Source organism: Hypomesus nipponensis, chromosome 2, assembly GCF_054491055.1.
Source record: "Hypomesus nipponensis isolate SF chromosome 2, ASM5449105v1, whole genome shotgun sequence".
NCBI lineage: Eukaryota > Metazoa > Chordata > Actinopteri > Osmeriformes > Osmeridae > Hypomesus > Hypomesus nipponensis.
In genome coordinates, this window is record NC_140362.1 from 17,174,286 (window position 1) to 17,201,049 (window position 26,764).

At 40.7% G+C, this 26,764-nt stretch overlaps 1 protein-coding gene across 1 annotated transcript; it reads left to right on the forward strand.

Moving 5' to 3' along the window:
* Positions 1 to 598: 598 nt before the first annotated feature.
* On the forward strand, positions 599 to 26,764 carry znf385d (zinc finger protein 385D). Its single transcript, XM_084670475.1, has 8 exons — positions 599 to 795; positions 6,680 to 6,822; positions 15,739 to 15,846; positions 18,431 to 18,599; positions 23,325 to 23,651; positions 24,296 to 24,477; positions 24,569 to 24,670; positions 25,292 to 26,764. The coding sequence occupies exons 1-8, from the start codon at positions 714 to 716 to the stop codon at positions 25,526 to 25,528; spliced, it is 1,350 nt and encodes a 449-aa protein (XP_084526601.1). The 5' UTR covers positions 599 to 713; the 3' UTR covers positions 25,529 to 26,764.

Here is a 26,764-nt window from a genome sequence, read left to right on the forward strand (position 1 = left end):
GAGAGAGAGAGAGAGAGAGAGAGAGAGGGGGGGGGAGGGAGAATAAGAACAGAAAATGGAGCAGATATCTCAGAGGCAGCAGCACCCAGAGCTGCATCGGAGCTCCCAGAGTCAGATTACAACGAGCCTGAGAGAGAAAAACTGAGAACAAGAGAGAGACAGATGGACAGGTGGACGGAGAATGAATAGAGACAGGCGGAAAGTTAGTGAGAGGCTATGTCAGGAGAAACCTAAACAGAGAAAGGCAGAGAGAGATACAAAATCAAATGGACACAGATTGTGCAGCAGAGTGAGTCAAGAGAAAGAGATGTATGCGTCCGAAGAGAAACTATTGCCGGAGAATAGAGAAAGACAACTTGGAGAAAGAAGGAGGAGAATGGAGGGAGAGAGGACCTCATGAAGAGTCACTGGACCCGCAGCACTCAAGAAGAGTAAAAGAGAGGAGGAGAAAGCGGGAGGGGAAACAAGCAGGCAGAGGACAGCGAATGAGAAAGAGAGCAGAAAGAGAGAGCGCGGCAGAGAGTGAAATTGAGGGAGAGAGAGAGAAGGGAGGGAGGGGGAGGGTGACGAAGGTACACACACCACAGTGGGAAAAGAGTGCAGCATGTAGACTGGCTGCACACTCCACTTGCTGATAGAGAGACAAACTCTTGCTCAACACACATGCACATGAAGAGTGTGTGAGAAATGCCCAGGCTACTGCCCATGGACACATGCACATGTACTCTGGCAGGGCATCAGAGAGGACTTACAGACACCCATGCCTAGAAGCCATGGAAAGCAGCATGTTTTTCGGTGAGTTTTTACAGTGTTTTTTTGTGTGTGCATGTGTATGCAGGTGCATGTGTTTGTATGTGTGGTTTGTCTAGATATGGTGTGTGTGATGCAATGTGCATATACGCTATTTGTCTGCTGCTTGTTCTAGATACTAACAGAACGAGATGATGGTTAGTCAACCTGATGGGGGGGGGGGGTGTAAATGCAGACTTTATAGTGTCTGAACCCATCTCTAGGTGGCGATCACTCCCTCCCTCCCCACATGTGGGTTTGAAAGCCCAAGGTTTGGATTTCATCATTCTGTTTCATAGACTGACTCTGTCCAAATGTGTTTTTAGCAAAGGAATTCAAAGAGTCGACACAGCTAGCTCAAATATCAAGGTTTAAGAGCCACTTGATATGTGTTGTATGCCAGTTAGAGATGAAAGAATGTTCCTTCCATTAGTTTTATGGGGGAGATGAGAGGCTTATGTATACTTAAGGCACAAGTGCCTTGAATTCAAGTGCTCTCCAAACAGATGGCTTAGCGTCACTGTGATGGAGAGTTGTGTGCAGGGGGGGGATATTCTTCACGGGATTAAAATGATCTGAAAGTCCATGTTCTTGTTCAATCTTGTAGAACGAGAACTCTATAGCTTGAGGTGACAATAAAGAAGAGCTTAGATCGTGTCCGATGCTGAGGAGTTGGACTCTGAAGTGTTGTCTTGCTGCAGGGTTGAGGTCAATAAAAAAATGTGTCACATCAGTGTTGTATTTTATTTATGACGTTAAAATAGCTTACTATGCTAGCCTGTGTTATCCATACACCTTTTTCAGTTTAAAATCAATAAAATACTCTCAATAATAAGTAAAAAAAAATATATATATATTTTACAACTATATATTTCTGAAAAAATGTATTACTTATATATTCTCTGTTTGCTAAACATGTACTTACTAAACAGACAGAACTGTTGCGTTTGTAGCGGCATGGTCAGTGGGTAAAGTCAAGGTAGGACATGCTTGTCTCCCACCTTGGCTTCTCCTGTAAGATGGAACCAGAGAGACTCAATGTCAACAGACAGAGATAGAGACACGTGGGGTTAATACGTGAAAGCCCTGTGCGGCTGGAACCAAATGTAATATATGCACACTTCTTTCACGTGAAATACTATAAATTAAAGGAAGAAGGGAATTTATGTCAGAGGATATCAAATTGATGTTGTGAAGGCTGTGCATTGTTCCCTGGAAACGCACGTTGATCAGGAACACATCAAAAAGGTTCACACTGGGAAGAATAAAGGTCAAACCAACATTTTAGTTTTTTGGGGACAAAAACTGAAAATGGTTGGGATTTTCTACAAAAACAACATCAAATTCTAAAGCCACATAGATTGTGTCTAAAAACACATGGCCAATAGTATTACCCTTTGTGCCTTCCCCTCTGCCAAATAACCTCTTTAATACAGTCTACATGGACAGCAAAATAGCAATATATTGAAAATAATTCAGAAGCAGTCCTTTCTTTGAGTGCGCATCTGTAATCATCCAATCCATTAGTCTCGGTTGTTGATACTTTCGGCACGTCTATCTGTCGTACCATGGCCTTGTTGCCCACAGTTTAACAGCAAGTAAACATTTCTTTGGTTAACCTCAGATTATAGAGCGCTTGGGAAGTGATTGTTGGATCACATTCAGAGACAGCTGTGTTTATTAGAGGTTTGCACCACCAAAGTCATGACAACAGAGCGGGTTACACCATCGAGGGTTGGAGGGGCAGACTGGAGCCAAAGGCTAACACTTAGCAATGCTAGTGTTTCACTTTGTGAAATATAGGATGTGAAGAGTGAAGCTCATAGGCCAGAGACGAGATAAATCTGTTTTTACTAGCGCAGACATATACAGACAGGGTCATGGAGGGTCAGGTATACCAACTGGAGTACTGGTGTACGTACAAATCTGTTCAAAAAATTGGAACACATTGGCCTTTGAATGACTTTGACTTGCATTTGAACTCATATTTGCTTCATAATTGGATTTGTATTTGCAGAGCATAATAGGAAGACTGGTTTGCTGAAGATTCTAGATTGCTTGAAAGCAGTTTTCCAGCTGTGAGGAATCTTGGCCTGTTCGGACAAACCTTATCAGGGGAATGATCGCGATCAGGAGAGGCAGAGGTAGAGGAGAGCGTCGAAAGATGATTAATTATTAACCTGACTCTGTGTCCTCCAGACATCATTTTTACCCTCTATATCTCTCTCTCCCTCTCTTTCTCCTGACACTGCCGCAGGAGTAAAAGTGGTTGAGCCCTGATGGATGTATTTTCTGAGCTGAAAGCTTTTACACGCACCAATATAGAAATATACACAGCTCATCCAACATACACTACAAACACACACACACTGCAGCTACAAGTGCTTACTTTTGCTTGGCTTTGGCACATTTCCATTTTAGCAATTGTTGAACTGTCAATGAATCTGAGAGCAAGATTGGAAATGTTCAAAGCAAACTCAAGGTATATCCAGTCATAATTGTATTTTCAGAGCAATTCTGAAAACTATTTTGTAACCATGCAAACATGTTGAGTTTTGCTGTACATGCGAAACATGTGTTTGCTGTTGTTTAGGGCAGGGTGTACCTCAGAGCACTTTGGATCAGATCAAGAACTGTAGGTTCAAATCTACCCCTGTTCTCTATGCTGCTCCGGATGAAAGCTTCTGCTAAATGAATGCTTTATTATTTGACAATGATGTGATAACAATGATTATAATGGATTCCAACACTTTACAGGTAGCTCAATATGACAGAAATATTGTGACAGAAATACAATAAATTACTGTTTACATAAATAACTTGAATTAGACCTTATACAGCCAAATAACACATATCTATCAACACACACACACACACACACACACTCCATAAACAATGCAGGAGACACATTATGTCGTATATATATTTTTGGTTTGAAGCTTGCCTGTAAGCACGTTACAGCTGGATGCTGCCTGTGAAATGTAACCTGGCCAAGCAGACTGAGTAGGCTGGTAACTGTATTTAATGTCTTTGAACTGATAGCCTCTCAGTGTTAAGTGAAGGATTGAGCAGTTTTCTCTCCCTCCCAGCCTCCTGTGGACAATACGACAGTGAGTTTCTTAGCCTGTGAATACAGATGATGAACTGTGGAAGAAATTGCGATTTCCTGTGTGCTTACATTATTCACTAATCAATAGAACTAGTCATTGGATACTAGTTAGTATGTTCTCATGTAAGCTTGCTATTGATAAGAGTATATTGTGTCTATGTGTCAGGGTTAATAGATTTTCGAGATCAGGAGAAAGTACTGGCTAAATGTTCCTTGTCATGACTACAAGGAGAGCTCCAACTATGAACTCTCTAGTCTGAGTGGTCATGTGTTGAGAGCTGTGAATCTCTTTCTCTGAGACTGTTGTAATGTCATTACTGCCTGACTGTCACTATCTATGTTTACATTCTTGTGCCCTATAAAAGACCTACAAAGACCAGAACCTTTCCACCAACAGGTCCTGGTTAGAAATGGGCAGTGCTTTACATTTGGTACATATGGACAACCATATAACTAACTTGCAAAGACTGTTGTAATTATAACATGTAGATACAGTAAATGGGAACTTCTATGTGGGCAGACTTACATTTAGGCGGTACCAGTTATTACACGAGTGAACTGACGTGGGATCAAGGCGCAGGGGGGTCCTCTCCAGAGGTGAATTGATGTTAACACTGATCTTTTTTTGGAAACACCATCTTTCACTACCACTCTACAACACCCCTTACTCCCCTCACCCATACCCTGCTAAGCCGAAGTACCATGAAATGACATAGACAATTGATAGATACATGTACCTACAATTTAGTCACATAGTTACATGGAAGTTTATTGGACACTGATTTTATAGTGTTTTCTAGATATCATATTTTAATATTACGGCTGACTTAAGTTCAGTTGATCAACATCAACTTTATATGAAAACTTTTCTACTTCTGTCTTGGTAGGGTGAGGGTTAGTTGCAGAAGTGATTGTTATACTTAGTTCTCGTTTCAACATAGCAGTGGGCTGATGAGAGCTGATCAGCCCAAATAGTGTTGAAACACTTGTCCCATGAGGTCATGTCAGGGTGGAATGTTGTCCTGTTCGGACATGTTGCTCAGGACCACGGTTGTATTGTTAATGTACCTTTAACAAAGGAAACTGAAAATAACGTCTTCCTTGACAGTGAGAGTTTCGCCCATATTGAAAATATGCTACTATTAGTCCCTAGAAGGAAATACAACCGGGGGTCTGTGATCGCCAGTTATTAAAAGAGTGTAGTGGATGCCTAAGAATGGTTCAGGAACCACACCTTAATTGCAGTGAAAGTCCTTTCATCATTTGCGAGCAAGCCCAGTTCTAAAAAAGTCTAACCAATTCCCCTTTTTTTCCGAGGACTAAATTGATGTTGGACAAACTAACCTAACAACGAAATATTTGCAGCTCATTCTTCAGCACTCAACACAGTGTGACTGTAGGTCTGCTGGGGTATTTGTGTTGGCTGTTTGGACTGTGCACGTTACATTTTGGAATCTCGATGTGGCTTGCCCAAAAAAGCAACATGTTTAAGGGATGACGTCTGGCCAACATGTCAAAAGATCTTGTTGAAGGATGATGCCTTCAGAAGGACATGCTTTGTTAAAGAAGAGCTGGAACGTGTCTCCACAGGAGGGTCGGCATGCTCTCTGTCTCAACAGATGGCAGTTCTCTGGCAAATGGGGGTAAAACAAGACTTAGGCTTTCCCCCTCTCGCTTCTTCCCCTCTTTTTTTTGGGACTGTTTCTTATTCTTTTTAATTATGCCTTTACCATGGCCTCAGGATCCAAATGTGGCAAACCTTGTTTTTATTTGTCTCAAGTTGCTGTTTTGAAATGGTATCGGCTCGCTTTTAAGAGTCATACTGGCCGGGAGTTTCTCTGTTGAGCATATGGCAGTAAAAAAATAAAATAATACAAAAAAAACCCTGCATCCCCTGGTTCTAATTACTGCTTTACGGAATGGGTTCTTTAATTCCTAATGTTTTGGAGGGCTGGGGCAGATTCTCAGCTTTTTTGATCCTCTACTGTTGAAATAGGGCTCCTCTGTTTCTAATTCATGGCTTAAAATGCCCTTTGTTGGCATCTCATGCTCATATGACAATAAAAGTGAAGTATTTACTCTTGTTTTTCCAAGACGTTTGGCCACCTCTCACTATTGAATCATTACATAGACCAGATTTTGCCTGGTTTAATCATTTCACAATGTTAAATTAATGGGATGGTTTATGAGACCAAACTTCTGAAACATTGCTTAGCTTTAGGTATAAACAAAGAAAAAAATATAATTGGTTTAGAGTGACCTGGTTTCAAATGATGAAATTAATCTCACTGTGTGTGTGTTTGTGTCTCAATGCTTTATTTGTGGAGTCAAGACACTCTTACAAATGTGTGTGGAACATTGTGTTTGTGCTAAAGCAGAAGATGGGGAGTAGTAGCAGTACAAGCAGTATCTACAGTAAAAATACTAAGTACGTAAAGGTTGGCCAAACATGTTTGTGATGCTTGAACACAATGGCAGTCATTGCATTGCTTCCTCCAAGTAATCTTTGATATAATATTATTTTATACAGCAGGGGTACTGCAGCAAAGTTTCAAAGTCATGAAAGCCAGGATAAAAAAAAAAAAATGAATCGTGAGAAGAAATAAATAAAGTACACTTGACTACCGAGGCAACATACAAAATCATATCTATAACACTCTTACATTTTCTGTTTAAAGCATTTCATCCAAAAATGTCAATTTATCAATGCCAATAAAACCCTAATGTTACCAATGGTAATTCCCTTGAAAACATTTAGATTTCTGTTATTCCTCTCCACAGGTAATGCGTGTCAAAATGGCCTCCTGCCTACTCTGGTGCGTCCTACTCTGCCCACGCTCCAACCATCTCTGGGTATGAAGCATTTCCTCCCATTTCCACTGGATAGAGCTTCAGCTGTAAGGCTCTACCCCAGTTTCAGTGCGGTGAGTACCACTTCCAGGTCATGCGACAAGGGTCATTTCAGGTCACAGAGTATTATAGTTTTAGTTGACCCTGGCAGAGGTCACTCAAAATAATATGTCTTTTGTCCAACGGTTGATTTAGTGTCATGAGATTTTGGACTTGGAAGACGTGATTTTTCTTTTTCAGTATGAATCTCATTTAGAGGTATGACCAGCCATCTGAGACTGTCACCTTCTGATGTAAACATAGGCCATGGTACATGTCCTATATTGGAGAATGTGGTCATCCGGCATAAGTACGTGATTGGATTTAGGACTGCTGAACTGCAGAACTGCTGTGCATGTAACATGGCCTGCACTTACCCAGTGTGCATTTACTTGGAGTCATCTGTACACTGTTAGGGAATCCATTGATTTTTTTTAAGTAGAGAGGAATTATTAGAAAATATGCAGCCTCTCAAGGTTTGAATCATCCAAGTCATCAACAAATATGATGATTCATGGAAAAAATTACTTATCTAAGTCTAATAGTTTGAGCTTTTGCTTTTGAATTACGGGAATAGCTTAATTTAAGGTCTGTTCTGGCAAGTAAACCAGATATATGGAGCACAGCTGGATACAGAGAGAAAAAAAACATCCATATAATATATGCCGGGACATCACCAAACACAGTTCAGATAGCCAATGGGAGCCAGATTGTCTCAGCAAGGGAATTTGTCAGGAAGTTCCAGCTCCCCCTATTCGTCTTCTCGCCCCTGCTAATCTACATCTAACAGACTTTTCCGCAGATAATGAGTAATGTACTGGGAAGCCTTCAAATCTCTGCAATCTGATACTGGATTAACATGAAGTAATCCCCCCCCCCCTCTCTCTCTTTGTGTTGCTCCTCATTCTCGTTCTCACTCCCTCACTCACTCACTCATACTCACACACTTTGACCTTCTATCTCTTTTTCTCTCAGTCCGTTCATGTTTGTCTCTCTTTACTACCCTTTTCTGTTCCACCCTTCCTCTCTAAATCCTTGACGTGTAATCACTGGCAGAATGTAGGGTGATTGTAAAAGCTTGGGCTGGCACAAACGGTGCTATAAAAGTGTTTATGCGTAAGTTATTTTTTCTAGTTTTACAATGCAGCATACACTTGTGTGCTACTTGTGTAGGTTTGGTTTCACAGCCATAACAAAGGGAGGCTAGCTGTTTCTGGACAGGGAGATCGAGGATCTTAGGAATGTGTTTGATTCATTTTTAAACCTCCCCTACTGGGTGGCTCGCTGGGTGTTTGGGTCGTTTCTTATGTGAATGAAATTCATGAAGGAATTGATACATTTGTGCAATTGTGTTACAATCCATCATCCCTAAATGTGCAGCCTTAATGAGAACTGTAGGTGCAGTTGGACGTACAGCAGCATATTTAGCTAAAGCTAGTTTCCATCTGTAGTCTTTGGGAGGGATATGGTTCTATCAGTTATGATGAGGTCAGGTTTGCTTATGTGCCTCTGGGGCACACTAAACATTTATTCACTCCAATACGCAAGATACAAAAGACTCATATAGACAAGATGACTGCAATGTTTCCATTAATCTACAGTGGTAATAAAGAGTCACAGTTCTGGCGTGATATAGCTACACCAGATACATTTTCCATCTTCTTTCCAGAGCCTGGAGTTTGCCACACCTGCACAAAATGATAGATGCCAAGTCTTTTGTCAAGTCTCATGCAATCTTGTTTTGGAATGTGTGACTGACATCATTAGGATGTGCTTAGCCAGAAGGGATGGCTGTGATTTGACTGTTATCTCTCTCTTTTCCGTTTCCTCTCGAGTAATCTTAATAATGATGTGGCTAAAGTCCATTAACACAGTCAACTACGTACAAATGACATTCTTTCTGTCTGACCTAAGAAGTTGCATGACACCTTAATTTACCTAAAGAACAACTGTATAAAATGGCACTGTCTGTAAGATCAAACTGAAGGGGGATTTTGAGATTACGCTGTTTAAAAAAATACAAGTGAATGTGAGAATGAAACAGACAATGGATAGAGACAATGGCAGTAATAATGAATTGATAGTCCAGATTTCCTTTAAAACAGCTGTATAAAGTCAAAGTAATGAGATGACTAGCATAAACAAAATAGATCACGTGAGAGTCAGGTGGCTGAGCGGTTACGGAATTGGGCTAGTAATCTGAATGTTGCCAGTTCGATTCCCGGCCGTGCCAAATGACGTTGTGTCCTTGGGCAAGGCACTTCACCCTACTTGCCTCGGGGGAATGTCCCTGTACTTACTGTAGGTCGCTCTGGATAAGAGTGTCTACTAAATGTAAATGTAGATCAAACCAAAAAAGGAATGAGTGATTGTTCACTGGTAGGTGAGTTTAGAAGGTGCAATGAAAGAGAAAGGTGAAAGAAAAAACTTTTCATTTAAAGGGATCTTTCTTCAGTGTGAAAATAACATTCATCTTGCCAGGGACTTACATTTGTCTTGGAGAAACAATACAAAGTCAATTTCCAGCCTGAGGAGTAATCAGGAATGTGAGTTATTGATTTCCTCTTGCCGATCTGCGCACTGGAAAATTGCTTTGTAGTCGAGGACTAAGAGTGACACACAGGCTTCAGCCTTGGATGCTCAAACATCATGAACCATTTCAATCTCCCCCACTCCTGACTCAATGCTTGTATCAATATCCATAATGGAAATGTTGCTTTCCAAATGCCCACAGCGCAATACAGCTTTATCTGTTCTGGGCTTTGGGAGATAAATGATAGCATAAGTGCACACAGCATGTTGAAAGGAAAGAACAAAGGCGCTCAGAGACTATTTACGTTCCACCATTTGAGTTTCATTTGATTTACACAAGTCCCATAAAGATCTAATGGTTTCTATAAATTGTCTTCCCAGAAGGACATAAACAATATCAGAAAATGGAGGAAAAAAAAGATCAAAGCAGCACATGCCGATAAGGAAATTACCACCATCCAACTGATTGCCCTCTGAGCTAATCCTTCACAACACCTGGTTAAGAAAAGCGCAGACGTTAGACCTCATCATTTAGCACTCAGAGATTTTTTAACCTTTGAACCTACAAGTAGCTCCCTGTTGGCAAAGCCTCTCAATGTTTTCTCCCACGATAATATTTCAACTGCCTGGGTACCTGCCAGGGCAGCTCTCGCTGCAGGAATGCAGAGATAATACCAAGGACCTCCGGCCCATCTTTATGGGACTACGTCCTGCCAGCTTGACTTGCAATATAAGGTTGACAGCACACACACTTGTGTTATTACCTGAGAAGTACTGTAAGTACTCTCTAAAACAGATAACTTGTTTCATTATTTGAAAAATAAATTCATTGCATGTTGTCTCTTCTGAGTTCTGGGAGAGATAACGTAACATAGAGGTACGTGTCAGTCAGAAGTAAGGTGAAGCATTGGCTCAAGCATTGGCTCACCATATAAAAAAAAGGAGCAATCTGAAGTTCTCAAGTGTTGAGCACGATACCATTTATCAAGTTAAACTGTTCTAACAGTGTGCTCATCTGTTTTCCGTGTTGTATGCCCCAGCTGGTGTTTTTGAAAAAAGGTGGAAGCATCCGTCCGGCTCGCTGTCCATGAGGTTCAGTCTGCACGGCACCATGTTTCAGCATTAAAGTAGAACCAGCTGGAAGGTCATGCTAGCAGTTTGCACCTGTAACACCATTGTTTCTTAATGAAAAGCACACTGTCCCGCAGGGAAAATTTAGAAGCTTTGTTTTGCACAGAGACAAGACTCTCAGGATTTCATAATTGTTTCGATGGTTGGTTGAGGGACTAAAAGTGTGCATTGTATAAGGTCTTTAGACACACTGTATCATACCTGTCACTACGAAGAGTAACATTTCCCCTCCCTCCAGGGAGCTTGTAAAACTTTACGATATGTATTCAAATGTGTCGTTCACAAAGCCCTCACAGTGAAAACTATCAACCGAAAGAAGAACTGAAGATAACAACCTGAATTTATAGAATTCCTGGTGAATTGATAGAAAATACCTGGTGTAAGATTATCTGGAATATCGCTGTCCAAAATTCTTTTCTGAACTTCCACGCTTTTCCAATGCTCAAGTTTGATTGACAGTGGTTTCACAAAATAAGATAAGGAGAAAGACATCCCTTGCTGTAGGCGATTGGCTGTAACAGGATTTCTGGAACATAATTGGCTGGAGTGGGCTGCTCCATAATTGAAAATGAACATTCCATTGGAACTGAGCTGTCTGTGTTTCTTAACAACTCTCAGAGGGCCTCATTAACTTCCACAACACTTTTTTTTTACCTGTTGTTCTTTTAATGTAACCTTAGGTAAGTTGATGAATTAAAAGAAATGAAGCTGTACCAAAATACTTTTCATTGTAACCATTGTCACTGCTGGTTATGGTGTTAGACTTGAAGATGTTATTTAGCTGTTGCAACATCTGAGGAAGTGCCAATCACACACACTGCACTTCATAATGTGGTCTCAGTTCCAAATATGGGGGGTCAGATGCTGGTTCAATTCCTGGCCGTGCCAAATGACATTGTGTCCTTGGGCATGGCATTTCACCTTACTTACCTCGGGTGTAACGTCTCTGTACTTACTTTAAGTCGCTCTGGATAAGAGCTTCTGCTAAATGATTAAATGTAAGGTCAGAAACCATTACACATTCATTCAACACTGCTGTAGTTTCCGCTTATCACTATCTCTGCCATATTTTTAGCATGTAAAGTTTGCCTGGGAAGTTATCTTTCTGAACCTTGCAGTCAATGATCAATGCTGACATGGTCTACTGATTGCATAAACGCTCAAATTAATACAAATTATTCCAACTAGATTAAGCCTTGCACTGATCAAGTTAGAGTTAGGGTTGCTTGTTTTGCCATTGAAAATCAATTTCTCAACTTTTTTGCTTGCATCAAAAACTTTTTTTTGTACTGTGCACGTATTAGGCAGCCCATTAATTTGTTTTCTATTTCGAAGCATTGATTTAGCAAATTCAACCGACGGCCATGGTTATTGGGCTCTCATTATCAGCCTTGCTTGATATTCATTGAAGAAATGATGAATCATTGCAAATTTCATTGAAACTTGTACTGTGTGATACATTTTGCCAGACTGGTTTGATAGAATGATGGTTTCGGAATTTGACTCTTAGGGATTTTGACAAAAGCACTATAGAACTTTACCTACAGCGCATCAATAAACTATGATGTAATTGTATTATTCGTTATTTTTGCCCAGTACCAGATCAAGATGTGTATAGAAGATACAAGTAACACAAAGTTAAGGTATGGTTTAAGGTTTTTGATTTCAAAAAGCATTTTCATCTCAGTGGTTGCCATGTTATCGTATTGCTCTCAAGTGCCTCTTTGGAGAAAAGCATTCCTCGGCTCAATATTTCATTCTGATTGAGACTAGATGGGGTGAGAGGTCAGTAGTGAAGACTGATTTAAAATGTTAAAGTATCATCATCGCCAAACTAAACTATCTAAGACCTCTACAGTATCTATGTAAAATGGCGGAAGGAGAGACGTGCAAAACGGTAGAATAAAGTTGGTGAAAGATGGACATCAGGAGAGGGAGAGAAATAGAGAAAGATGGAGAGAAACAGAGAGAAACAGAGAGGAACAGAGAGGAACAGAGAGAGAGTCAAGGCAGGTACATGCCAACAACAATGAACACATGCTTGGAGAAAAGTGAAGGGTTTAAATTCCTTACTGCTTGTGTTTTGAAACACAAACCACAATCTCAACGCATATTGTCTTAGCTCTGTTGTAATGCCTAATGAGTGGCCCAGATGTGCTGCCCTTTGCGGTACATTACTCAGCTTAGCCATTTAAATGGGAAACATTATTTAAATTACTTCAAATTTGTGATGCCTCCACCCTATGAGAGGAGATGAAGCAATATAATAATTGAGGTGAAAAACACTTTTCCCAATGGGCTTTTTGATGAACGATTTGAAAAATATAAAATGAGTCTGTGGTAACTGAGTTAGCATGCAATTCAAATGTGCAATTCAATGATGATTGCATGAATTTCCTTCTAGCCACATTTTTATGCATTTTCTTTTTCAGTGAACAGCCCAAAAGTTCAGATCTCTCTCTGTCTCTCTCTCTCTCTCTCACACACACACACACACACACACACACACACACACACACACACACACACACACACACACACACACACACACACACACACATTATCTTTGTCACTCTTCAACTTACCCTCTGTGATGATAGGAATTCTACATTGCCTTTATTGTGCAATTTACATGTAAATACTGCACACTACAGCTTTAACTTAGTTCCCCCATGTTCTCACTGTCTACCCTTTTTAGAAAGTTGATAAACTGCACAGACAGTTATTGCCATAGGGGTAAAATTATATTTACTGTTGTCTCTCCATCTCTCCCCATCTGTCTTATATTAAAACAGTCCGTCAACCCTTGTCAAGTGCCAACCAGCTGAGCTTCCAAGTTAGGACTTCCTTTTTATTTCTCTCAACCACCTTTCTAAGTGAGCCTTCGTATTAATTACCAAGTGCAAAGATGTTTGTCATTATGAGGTATATGAACAACCTCCGGATTTGACTTGCAAATGTTTGTGTGGTAACAATCTATAACAGCACTGACTGATGGTAACTAAGTGACTGGGCCAGGCAGCAGAGGTAATTGGAAAATACATAGGAGGCAGGATTACTTCTGACAGGTCATTCATCCCACTTAAGTTAATGGTAAGTGAGCTTGGCGGCTGTGAATGGAACATTCAGGCCTCAAGGTGGAAGCTGGGTTGACCAGTCATTTCGTCTATTTCTCTTTTTCTCTCTCCTCTCTCACACTATCTGTATTTTTGTCCATCCATGTAATGCTGTCTCTCTACTGCAGTAGTGAATTCCTGAACACACAGGTAGTATGCAGGGAGGATTCCGGGAAAGCATTCACTGTTTGATATAAATACTATAGGGTTTTCCCCTACAGTATTTGCAAGAATTTATTTTAAAACCAATTTTTGGGTTTCTCAAAACCATGTGTTACTTATGAAATCATTTTCTTTATTATCCCAGCCCTGCTCAATATTATAATCTGATTATATCCAATACATGGGGTTGCCAAGTATTGTAATTGAGATTTTGTGGTTTATCACAGCGTTGGCGTGAACGTTGTCAATTTTTGCTGTCACATTACTTGTCACAACTGCTGCTGTTTGAAGTTCTAGCTGTCTGGTGTCCCTGGCACCAAACCTTGTTACAAACAAGCTTCTGCAGGCTGTCAGAGAGCATCAAACAAACAGCCTGGTTTTTCCCCACCAGGGCTAAGCGACATGCTCCCAGTCTAGAACACTTCAGCACGAATCACAATGGACTGACGATGAAAGGAAAAAGACTACGAGTGAGGCAGACAAATGGAGAAGAGAGAGTGAACAAGAGAGAGGACCACACTACTAGACCTTAGCAGACTAAGAATGGGCACAGGATGAAGATGTGAGTGTGTTGAGCGGGGGAATTGGAGTGTGCTCTCAGCGGTAGGCTCCTCGTGAAGTATTTGGCTCAGTGGGTGGCTGATGGGGAAAATGCATGGGGAATAATGTGTCACTGGCAATACAGCTGTACTTTGGAGACAAGCCCTCAGAGCTGGGGGAAGGCAGCAGTCAATAAGAAAGAGATTTCTCTTAACGACTCAAGGAGCGATAGATGGATAAGTAGATTTGCGGAGGAATTAGAGGGAACACAATGACTTGTGAGCAACTGAGCTGTCAAGACATGAGGTACAATGAAACATGTTCCTATTAGCCACTTCTTTATATATTTTTATTCATAGATTCATAACATTTCCTCAGACTCATAGTTTGAAATACATGTTGTAATGATGTTTACGCCGCTTCCATATTCTTTTCACAGTGGTTTTGCGGGTGCCTGTAAAATTATGTTTCTCAGACTTGAGCGCCATACGTGTTTCTTGCAAGAGCTCATCCTATTTGTGGCCCAGATGTTTTTCACTCTGGATAGGTTTCCAGTTCTCAACCTCTGGGTTCCCAGCAGGCCCCAGCTAACGTGTCTTGCTGTAGAAATCCTTGCCAGGGATCCGTGCCAGCTTCATGTGTCATCCTCTCTCCCAAACTTGGGTGAGATTTATTATGGAAGATTGTTGCATAAGCTTTTTTTGTTGAGAGTTAGCAAGCAGCTTAAGACATGCTTAGTTTACAATGCTCAGATTTTTGTACAGTTTCTTCTCTTTTTTCTTTTACAGTATCTTTGTTCAGTAATCTTTGGTTGCAGTTTTAAAAGGAACTTTTTAAAGTTTGCCTATGCCAACATCCCTGTTACCAAATGTAACTTATAGAGACTGTTAAGTCAAGAAAATAAGGGATTTTACTGTAAAGTGATAAAAAAAGAAACTGTGTCAACAGATACCTCTGTTGCAGCTCAGTCTACAAAATGTATCCCTAAGGAACAGATGGAAGCAATGCCATTCTTTAAGGCTCAATCACCAAACAGATGGAAGGACACAGAGCTGACAGAAGGTGCAGCAATGCAGGAAAATAACTAAATATGGAAACAGAAAAAGGCTTGTTTCATACATACCCAGTTCCCCTCCTCACATGTTGTGACTTTGATTTGAACATGTTTTCTATTTGTTAAAGCTTGTGTCTTTCAGAACTTGCAAGAAAGTTCACTGTTGAATCGATTGCTACTGGATTTAACTTGATTTAAACAATGAAATGTTCGCAGACTGTGTCCACTGGCAAAGACCTGCAATTTATTTCAGATGGAACAAGAAAGTTGTCAGCTGTTCAATGGCTAGCTGAAGTTAACCTCAAAAGTGAAGCATACTTCTTTGTTTGAAGCTCAAGGATCGACGAAGGTTGATTTAAAGGTCTGGTTTCAGTACTTTTAGTGCCTTAATTATCTTTTGCTCTTTTTTCTTGCAGATGGACCCAATACAGAAAGCTGTTATGCCTCACAAGTTTGGAGTACTTCCTTCAGCAAAACGAAAGCATGTCTCGTGCAGTGTGTGCCAACTAAGGTTCAACTCACAGGTGAGTGAGTGTCTGAGATCTAAAAGGGTCAAAATGTCACATGATGATGGCTTCAAAACTTGGTTTTTGATCGCCCCTTTACACACATGTACTGCATGGAACCACTTTTAACATTGAACTTAAAATAGGACCATACGAAACACAGTGAGGATTTAAAAAGGATAGTTTCCTAGTCATTTAGATATCCTAAAAGCAATCAAATTGACTGACACCTCTTTACATAAAATAGGCTATGATATTGGCTGAATAATCCACTGACAACTTAAAGGTTGTTTTTTGTCTGCTCTGCTAAATGTGTGTCCTCAGTATTTTCAGATTGCATGTACCACAAAACAACACAAAGGTCTACTGTCAGCTGACAACTACATTGTTATTGCATCATTGTTTATGGAAAATATAAACCTTGAAAATGCTGCAAGCACATTGTGCCAGAGTTTGTAATTGTACAACTCCCTGATTTTTTTTCATGCAGTTTGAAAACCAAAAGAGAAACACAAACAGTCGCTTTTGAGCCAAGAATTTTAATTTACAAGCTTGGGATATTGCTGAATAATTATCCAAGATGGCTTAATAGGCCAGTCTGGACAGGGTTGTCCTGACTGTGGCACACATACTTTATGTGCTGGTTTGGGAAATGTGGACTTGTAAAGAATAATTAATTGCTTTAAATCCATACCTGTACAATGGTTATCAATGGACAAGTAGCCATGGGTAATAGCATTTAACCTCGATTTATAGAACACCGGGTATTGGCATAATACTTGCATCAGGTAGTGCCTTCTCCCTTCACAACAGTAGGGAGTAGAGACAGTGGGGACTGTGAATCCAGACAGCTCAGGCATTGGAGAAAGGGTATAATGCCTGATGTCCCTCCAACTTGCAGTACCTTTAAAAACTTGTGGAACAGGTGATGTGTCATGAGCTGTTTGGACACCTGGAGATTGGGAGAGCAGGTCATCTTTGGCTTTTTATGTGATTGCGCAGATATCTCCTAGGACATCAAGATGGTGGTTCGACACCGTTTAGACTCCACTTTGAATTGAATGTAATCAGCTCTCTGATTGGCTCAAAACTGACAGACGGTCAATGATTCATCCAGAAAGTGACTCAACAGATCCTGCAGTCCTCCCGTGTTGGCTGGTCGGAATACCAAACCAACAGAGACCCGTCCCTTGAAAGCACATTGTTTGGTTCTCATGTGCTTTGAGTTTAACGCTTCATCCCTTCTTGTCTACTGTGGCTTTTTAGATCTAGTCTCCCTAACTCTAACTTTAACCTTAACCACCCTTCAAATCCTAATGTTAACCAACTTTACCTTTAAAATCCTAACTTAATCCCATCTCAGCCAAACCTTGAATCCAGATTCCCCCTCCAACGCCAACCATGCTCTGATACTTAAACCCGACCATCACTCCTCCAAGCAGGCCAGACAGCACATACACCCCGCCCTGGCCCTCTCAAGCCAGTTCGAGTTTATCAAAGGCCACTGCTCTTTTCTATCACATGGCGACAAACAGCGCAATAAAAACCTGCCATGTACAGCCAGATCCTAACCCTACAATCTCCCCACTTGAGACTCAAAGCCTGGGCACTGGCAGGGCTTCAAGACACTGGTCTTTAGGGCCCACAACCTGTCAATGAATGGGACTAAATGATGACATACTGTCATTGTTTACTTAAAGACAATGCAAAGACTAATCATGGTTGTGTCAGATCAAGCATTGTTAAGGGAATTCTTCCACATCATTGCTTTAATGAAAGATTAATTATCATCTTGATTTTATTAAACAGTAATCCATATAACTTTGTTGACAGCATAGATAACTGGAGCATGTGTAGGGGGTGATTGTCATAGAAGAGCACAATTCATATAAATATTTTGGTATTGCCACACACTCAGCTTCTGATTTCAGGTAGAATCTAAAAACAAAGTTTTACCTCAAAATATTGTTTCATAATTACTATTAGAATAAAATACCATCCTCTCTTTCTCTCATTTCTTATGAGTGAAACGTCCCCCATGGCCAGTTTAACAAACGGACAATACCCTGATGGGAATATTGCTGGCATACTGATTTATTCTTGGAGGCAATCGCATTCTTCCTGATACCATTCTTCTTGCCACGGGCAAAGTCATCCAGGAAGTGCAGAGAAGTAAACAAGGACGACTGAATGCCTTTACATATGGCCTTGTCTGAAAGCCAGCATACATCCGACGTAGAGGTGAATCTTGGTCTACGCGTCTGGACTCTAAATTGTATCCATCAATTACTTATATTTAACCCCAACAGAGACCCACACGTCACATTTGTGTTTGAGAGGAAGACACAATATGCTCATCGGGTCATAGGAAACAGAAAAGCTTATTCTTTGCCTAAAAAAGGCTGGTTTGTGATTTCACAAGTGCACTTTCGATTTTTTTGCCCTTTTAAGGCCAGGTCTCAGTTGGAACTTTCAGGCTCAGTTGGATCTTTGCTAATCTCTAATTGTTTTAATATGATTATAACTTGAAACAGACTTTGTCTGCTTTTTCCTGTTAGGCTTGTCTGGGTCTAAATTGAGCTACTTATTTGTTCTTCTACAGAGCCAAGCCCTGGCCCATTACAAAGGAACCAAACATGCCAAGAAGCTGAAAACTCTGGATGCTCCCAAATGCAAGCTCAAAGGCTTAATGGTCACCAAGGAAACAACCAACCTGGAGATGTCTAGGAACATCAACACTTCAGCAGTCTCCAACTGCACTGACATGAAAGGTTATTAATTTTCATTTTTTTAAACGTCTTGCATCTACAATTGATTTACTTTCTCCAAATCCATCAATGTACAATGTTTTCTCCAATAAATTGGTAAACCTATTAAAACGTAAGTAAAGGGTGCCCTGGTAGCCCACCGGATAAGTGGTGTATAATGTAGGCTGAGGCCTTACCTCAGTGGCCTGAGATCAAATCCAGCTTTTGCCCTTTGCTCCATGTCCTTCCCTTTCTTTCTCTGACTTTCCTGTCACACTTCACTGGAAAATGGTCTAATAGAGCATGACAAATATATCTTATAAAAAAAATGAGTAGAACTTATTTTTTACTGTAATAAAAATGACAGTTATGAACTAAATAATGTTGGTCCTGTGTACAGTAGCTGCCACATTTATTTGATAATTTAGTTAAATTTATTTGATCAGTTTAATCATATTCATAAGCATAAGTATGTGGAAGAAAGGTTCATGATCATGCCTCAAAACTTGTAGACAAGGTGAAAGCAACCTTGAATAACCCTGTAAAACGGCTCCAATAACGTGGAATCTTAGGAAATTGAAAAATGAACATGGGGCATATTTGTTTGGGTCTCTCCAATATTAGGTCTCAGTATGGCATATCCACAGAGTACTAAAGTTCTATGTGAGAAAATGTTAAACCAAAACACATTTTCAGGAGCACACTCTGGCATTTATATTTCAGCTCAGGTCTCCACATCTTCGCTCTATAATATTCAGCTTTGTTTGTTTTCTGTTCAGGCATGCTCAGTCTCTGACATCCACAGACTCGTACACTTGCATCGACTTAGTTGTAGCCAAATTAACAGTTGATACCTGAATTACTCTTAATCATGTATTCTGTCAGCATATTCAAATCAGTTTATCACTTTCAACCTGTAGTCATCCAACATAATATAAGAATAAACAATGGCCATCTCAGACAGAACCAGTATTCTCCCCCACCTCTTATTGTATCTGGACCACATTCGAACGATGGTACATTTGTCACAAGTGGCACGAGTGGTACTTAATGAATATTTATAGGCTCGTATGTCAGTGGAATTAATTGGTGAGGCGGGTCAATTCTACATTATCTGACAGGCTAAATTATTTGAAGGTATATCAGTGCCAGAAAGCTCTTCTGATGAAAAGCAGGGGTCAGGGAAGAATAATGGAACACAGAGCAGAAATGAGCAACAAGCCGAGCAGCCACAGACACTTCCACAGACAGCTTTTAATGTGTTTGTTTGGTTTTGCAAACTTCTGCCAAATATCGATTATATTTTGCAAGTGCTCACTGGCGCTCTTTGGGAACAAGAGTGTGTGGAACAAGAAGAGGTTCATTGTTTCCATTGTGAGTGTGTGTATGTCTTTGTGTGTGTGTGTGCATCCATGCCTGTGTGTGTGTGTGTGTGTGTGTGTGTTGGAAAGGCGGGGTATATTGATTGTGTTTGTTTGGACACATGCTTGTTATTTAGGTCTCATCGAGACCTTACATCGAGATCTATTTTTTCAACCAAATGAACTCGAGAGGGTCCTGTAAATAAAATGCGGCGGTGTGATTGAATATATTAGTCAGTGACTCAGTAGCCACGCGTCAAGCTCCTGTACGTGAGTGTAAGTCTGCTCCAATGCCAAACAGACAGAGAGAGAGAGAGAGAGAGAGAGAGAGAGAGAGAGAGAGAGAGAGAGAGAGAGAGATAGAGAGAGAGATAGAGAGAGAGAGAGAGAGAGAGAGAGAGAGAGAGAGAGAGAGAGAGATGCCTGTAGCATGGCCCGACACCTTTCAGTTCCAGCCCAGTGCCCGAGGAAATGTACCCTGATATTAGCTATTAAAGAGGAGATTGTCAAGGGAGCCTTGCCAGCCCTGACAGCAGCTGTACAGCGGAGCAGGCTTGAAGAGGCAGGGTGCTAGCGTAGGCTTGTTCAGCTAACACTTGCACCACTGCTTCCTCCCTCACTCTCCATGTCTTTTGCAAAGACAGGAAAACAAATCTGCCCAAAACACTTCTTTGGTGAGCACCGGGTTGGAAAAAAACAGTACACAGTCGAGGCACATCAATGAGAAACTAAGATGATGACTGCAAATGACCTTGCCTGGGTAAAATGAGTTAAAACACTGGATAATGTGTCTATCTATCTATGTATCTATGTATCTATCTATCTATCTATCTATCTAAGTAACAATTGTAATAATACATAATAGTAGTTTATGAATCTCAAACTAGGCAGAACAACAGACTTTTACCACTTGTGTATTTGTGTTTACTTTACTTACCTTAGAAAAAGGTGGGAAAGTATTTGTTGGTCGACTTGAGGCCAAGGATCACTGCTGTGATCTCACTGACAGTTGTCCCATAATAAAAATGATGATTGCAACTATTGATGTGGAATACCTATAGAGCTCATTTCACATCTTCATTGAAATATCAAAACCACATTGTTGTCAAGAGAGCCGCTGTAGATGACCTTTTCTTCATTACTTTGAACATTGATAAGCAAAAATGTATTTTAATGGAAGATAGAATTCAGCCTTGAGGGATTCCTGTCCTTTTAATGGTTGCGACATATAATGGGGTCTAATCATTTTAATTAAAGAGCTTAATCCAGCATCATTGAGAAAGGTAATCAGATCTCTTGGGAGTCTTGTGATTGCCTGGAAGCATATCAGGAGGGGAAGGATTTCAGAGGCACATGTCTGCTTTATCACCAAAGGAGATCTCTAGAGAGACTCAAGAGCTATGGAGGTATAGAAACTGAGGATGAGAAGGATTGTTAGCTCTCAAAGAGGGTCACAGTACTCATCTGCTCCTCCCTCACTAATATCTACACTCTTTGTGGCACTTACTTTGCCCTCTAACTTGTTCTGTCTATTTAATTGCGTCTTCCTCTTACTCACGTTTTATATCTTCTCTGTCTCTTTGCCCATCCTCCTCTTAATTTTTTCATGTACTCTATCATTCACCTTTTTACTGTTTTTCAATTCCCCAATTCTCCCTTTCAGTCTTCTTTTATCAGTCCCTCTTACCTTCTCGCTTCCTTCCTCGTTGCTTCCTCTTTCTACTCTCACACTCTCTTCCAAAGTTGTCAGCTCTCACCCACAGCAACTTTAGATTGATCACAGTCATTACCTCCGTTAATGAGAGGGGATTGAGTTCTTAACTGGGCCTCCCAGAGCCAGTTAGGTCACAGAGAGTGGTGCTGTGAATTCCTGGAGGCTTTCCTGTGTAGAGGGCATTCTAGGCTAGGCAGAGTACACTTTAATCACCCGCCTCCAAAGGCCAATGGGTCTTTAATGGCATTAAAGGAAGATGAGTGAATGGTGATGCAAGGACAAACACATGGATAGGTTGACCGGACCCTTCCGGGAGGCAGAAAATGTTACAGTAAAGGTACATGAAGCTATAAGGGCCATTACCAATAAAAGTTGTGTACAGTGACTGGTGCAGGAAGCACAACTCACAAATGAACTACACAGGCAGTCAACATACTCAACAGCATACTCATAAACTCAGATTTGAAAGCAAACACATCCTGTATATGTAAAATCCTAATGTAACTGAAAAGTTGCTCATTGTGCTTTCAAACTGGCCGCGGAAATGGGTGTGGTGACAGCTTTGGGTCCTCAGTGAGTTGGTTTTGATTTTGGGTTACCATGCTGGGGTGTGTTATGATGTCTGTTAGTCCAGAGTGATGTGGGAGTAGGTGGACTTTAATTACAGAGTAGTGTGAGGTCACGGTGTTCCTTCCCTCTCAGCATGATCATTATTCATCACAAGCAAGAAGGTGACTTGCAAATAATCATTAAGTAAATTTGCCCATGCAAATGGCTGTGACTTAGAATGACATAATGAATGAATGTCTATTGAGCTGTTCGTCTATGCAATGTTGGAAATATGATGCTAGGGTTTTTTGCTAGTCATTGTACATGAGATTAAGATGTTCAATTATTGAGAAACATAGATCCCATGAAACATAAATCCTTCCCTGCAATGCATCTTTCTGCAAAAAGCATATTTGTCTGAATAATGATAGATGTCTGGTGCCAATGTGGCTCCGTTCCGTATCTCATTGCTTTGACACTTCTTTTGGGAAGAAATAAGAGCTCACAAAAATAGCACAACATAATTCACTATTGATTGGCCCTCTTGGCTCACTCAGTTTCAGTGGACAGTGGAGTACTGAGAGGCATTGACATTGATCAGGGGATGCTGCCAAGGCTAAATTTCATTTTGGTAAACTAGTAGCAGTTTATAGTAACATGTGTTGTCCATCATTTTATGATATGACATAATTGTTTTAAGGTTTGAGACCTAGTCTTATAAGGTGGTTTTCCTCTCAGACTTGGTTAATAACTGCAGTAGAAACTGAAAATGTCATGCTATACATCGCAAAATACTGTACATATGAAAAGGGTAAACACAAATTATTAACTTAAACTTAAGTTACCCTTTTTTATGTATATTTACGTAATAAAATAATATTTTAGGAAAATTATCTCAGATTTTCTCTGGGTAAAACCTTCTCGCTATTTGTGGAAACAGATGGGTTAGCTTATCAACTCTGTTAACTCTGTTAACTAACTGAATTAGCTAACATGGTCATGTTACACCAAAGAAACAAAACATTTGAAGTGTTAACTAGCACACAAAGGAGTCCTCCTAAACCATCCAGTACTGTAGGTTTAAAAATAATCCATCTAGAACAACCCTTCTCTTACCCTTTGCAGATAACAACCCTGAAGTGGCACATCTGCCATTATCTCCTGTACTCAAATTGACACCGCCTCTGACACCTACATTGGCACCTCTGGCAACTGAGCTGACTCCAATTCCCCTCACAACCACACGGACAGAGACTACCTCAGCCATGTTAGAGGATGAGAGGCAGCCGTCTAAGCCAGCCTCGCCCCTGGAAGTGGACGAGGAGGCGGAAGCTGAGGCCGAGCCGGAGACAGTCACCGAGACGGAGGAGGAGAAAGCCAAGCGTCTGCTGTACTGTTCTCTATGCAAGGTGGCCGTCAACTCAGCCTCCCAGCTAGAGGCTCACAACAGCGGTGAGAGACTGGACTACCATCCCCTCCTCTGGTCCCCATTCTGAACGCAGCTTGGCAAATTCTGCAAGAGAGTTTAATATTTGTTTTAGTGCTATGCCAGTTGGGGTTGTTCATCAAATTGTATGGCATTGACAGGCTTTTTGTGCCGTTTTTCATGCTTTGTTGAACAGTTTCTAAGTGAAATGTGACAGGAAAGGCAGGGAGAGAAAGAGAGAGAGAGAGAGAGAGAGAGAGAGAGAGAGAGAGAGAGAGAGAGAGAGAGAGAGAGAGAGAGAGAGAGAGAGAGAGAGAGAGAGAGAGAGAGAGAGAGAGAGAGAGAGAGAGAGAGAGAGAGAGAGATGCAGCAAAAGGCAATGGCCAGAATAGAAGCCAGATTCAAGCCTGCATTGTATGCGTACTTATCCGGGGAGCTATTGGGGCTCCCCATCGTCATGGTATTTTAGTGCTGTTGACACTTAGGGAGGAATGTCTATTGAAGAGGGATGGTTAGCTTAGCTTGATTTCTGTAAAACGTTGTGCAGTGAGCTTTTGCACAGCATATGCTATATCGATATGAACAAATCATCTAAGAGTATTTCATGTATGGCTGTAGTTTTTTTCAATCCTGTCAGAACCTTGACAGCCTTTTCTTCAACTGCCCATAGGTACAAAGCACAAAACCATGCTGGAGGCCAGAAATGGCATGGGTTCAATCAAGTCCTTTCCCAGGCCAGGGGTCAAGAGCAAAATGACCATGCCCACCAAAGCAGCCACGGGCCTGCAGAACAAAACCTTTCACTGTGAGACCTGCGATGTGCATGTCAACTCAGAGACACAGCTCAAACAGGTGTGTGGAAAAATCTCAGTAAATGTTGAAATGGTTGTTTATGAAAATAAAAGAATTTAGTTGAGAAAAAAGATTTTTCTGAACCTTACAGCACATTAGCAGCAGACGACACAAAGACAGAGCGGCGGGCAAACCAGCCAAACCCAAATACAGCCCCTACATCAAACCTGCAAAAGACCTGACCAAACAACCAGTAAGTCCTGCCACTTTGTTGATATACTATTATGCCATCCCATATAATGTCACAGCAGTACATTTATATGAATAATTAAATGAATGAAGAGAATGTTTCTCTATTTTCTTTACATCTAAAACTGTGTTCTTCATTGTGTTATGTTCCGTACAAGTTGTTTCCATTCATAGATTTACAAGTCAAATTAAAGTAATGGTCTGCAAAATGTGTAATGCATTGAGGAGGAAAAAAGAAAAGAGGCTGAAAAGCTTCACAATGTTTCAGAGAACATCAGACTTACTGTGTACTTATACACAGTATGACAGATTTGAGACACTATGTTTAGCCAATCATCAATTGAATAAATCAGGAAAAGTAAATGTTATGTTTAAATTTCAAAAAGTTTTTTACCTGTAACCCATAACAATAATATCCATTTTACTTTTGAGAGAGGCTGTAAAATCCCTTCCCTTGATTTTACCTGATTTTACCAGTATTTTCCCCTTGACACCAGATGATGGTGTCAGATGACTCTCTTGACCGTCTGAAACCTATGATTTTAGACACCGATATGTGTTAGTTTGTTTTTTTCAGTTCTCAGTTTCCTCGCTATTTCACTGTCTTTCTCTCCCTGGTTTCTAGGTGAAGCTGACCGTGGGTAAAGAAGTATGCCAGCCTATGACAACGGCCCAGATCTTACCCAGCCACCTTGCAGCTATGGCGGCAGCCATGGGCTCTGCCTTCTCATTGCGTACAACCCATACCCCAAACCACGCCCCTACCCTCTTTCAGACACAGAGCCTGTCTACAGCGTTGCTTCGCCCCGCCCCAGGCCCAGTCAGGACCTCCCATCCACAGATTCTGTTTGCTCCCTACTAAATCACAACACAACCCTGTCATGAAAAAGCTATGGATCTCATTGTGGAGCGCATCCGGAGGGATATGAAGCGTGCTATGCATTTGGGCTAAAGAACAACTTTGTCTGTACGATGCGGACTACTGGAAACTATTATCAATAAAACTCGACATCTCCATCCCTCACCTTTGGCTATTTGGATTACCTTGTACCATATCAGTATCCACCCTCAAACTCCTGTTCAACTGGACTATGTTTATTTTTTCTTCAGATCCTTAATTTATTTATGGATAAGATCAGAACCCAGAAATCCTTTTATTTTTCTCAAAAAGAACTTCTGGAAGTTGAACACTGATTGAATTCTGCCTTAAGTTTGAGCTCATGTGTCAGCCTACATGACATGTGCTTTGCAGATCCCCAGCACCTAGCAAAATGATACATCAAAAGATAACAGGAGAGAAAGTGTCATGCCCAATTTACTAAAGATTATTTGTAAGTTTGATTTGACTTATATAGAGAAGCTCTTTTAACCCTGACAACACAAAACAAACAATGAAATGTAGGAATGTTATTAAGTATTCATTAGGATTGTCTGAATGGGCTAATTCATGATGCCAACATACATGGATTCATTACTGCAAACCAGTTCTGACTCCTTGTGTACCTCCCACTGTTACATGCTACACATCCTTTTATCTTGCCCCTGTATACTCCTACTCTAAAACCCTTGACCTACATTGTACCGCAATAATATATAAGACAAACCACCACTATGCAGTGTCATTTCTGTGTAATGCAAACACAGTTTTAGTTAAAACTGTACAAGGGAAATACTATTCATGAAGCTACTGTGTCACACTCAGACCATTGCTTTAGTGGAGGTTACTATCACTTGTATTTAAGACTAAATATACTGAGAGAAGGAGTGAGCAAGCCCCCTTCCACTTTGCTGTATGCACTTTACACACCTTTGTTCTCTGTCTGCTTTAGATGGTTAGACTATTGAGTATTGTATCTTCTCTTGAATAATGTGTGTTTGTGATGTCTGTCAGTGTTTTCCCTGTGAACATGAAAGTGTGTGTTTTTGTGTATGAGTGGTTTCCTCCGCTGATAATTGCCCCAGATGATATACAAGCTAGAGTCTGTTCTGAATGACCATGAGCTTGAGGGACCACGAGAAGCTTGTGTACTGTGCTGTGTCATGTCATGTCAATGTGTTACAGGTGAATAATTCCAAATAAAGAGTCTTACTTTCCTAA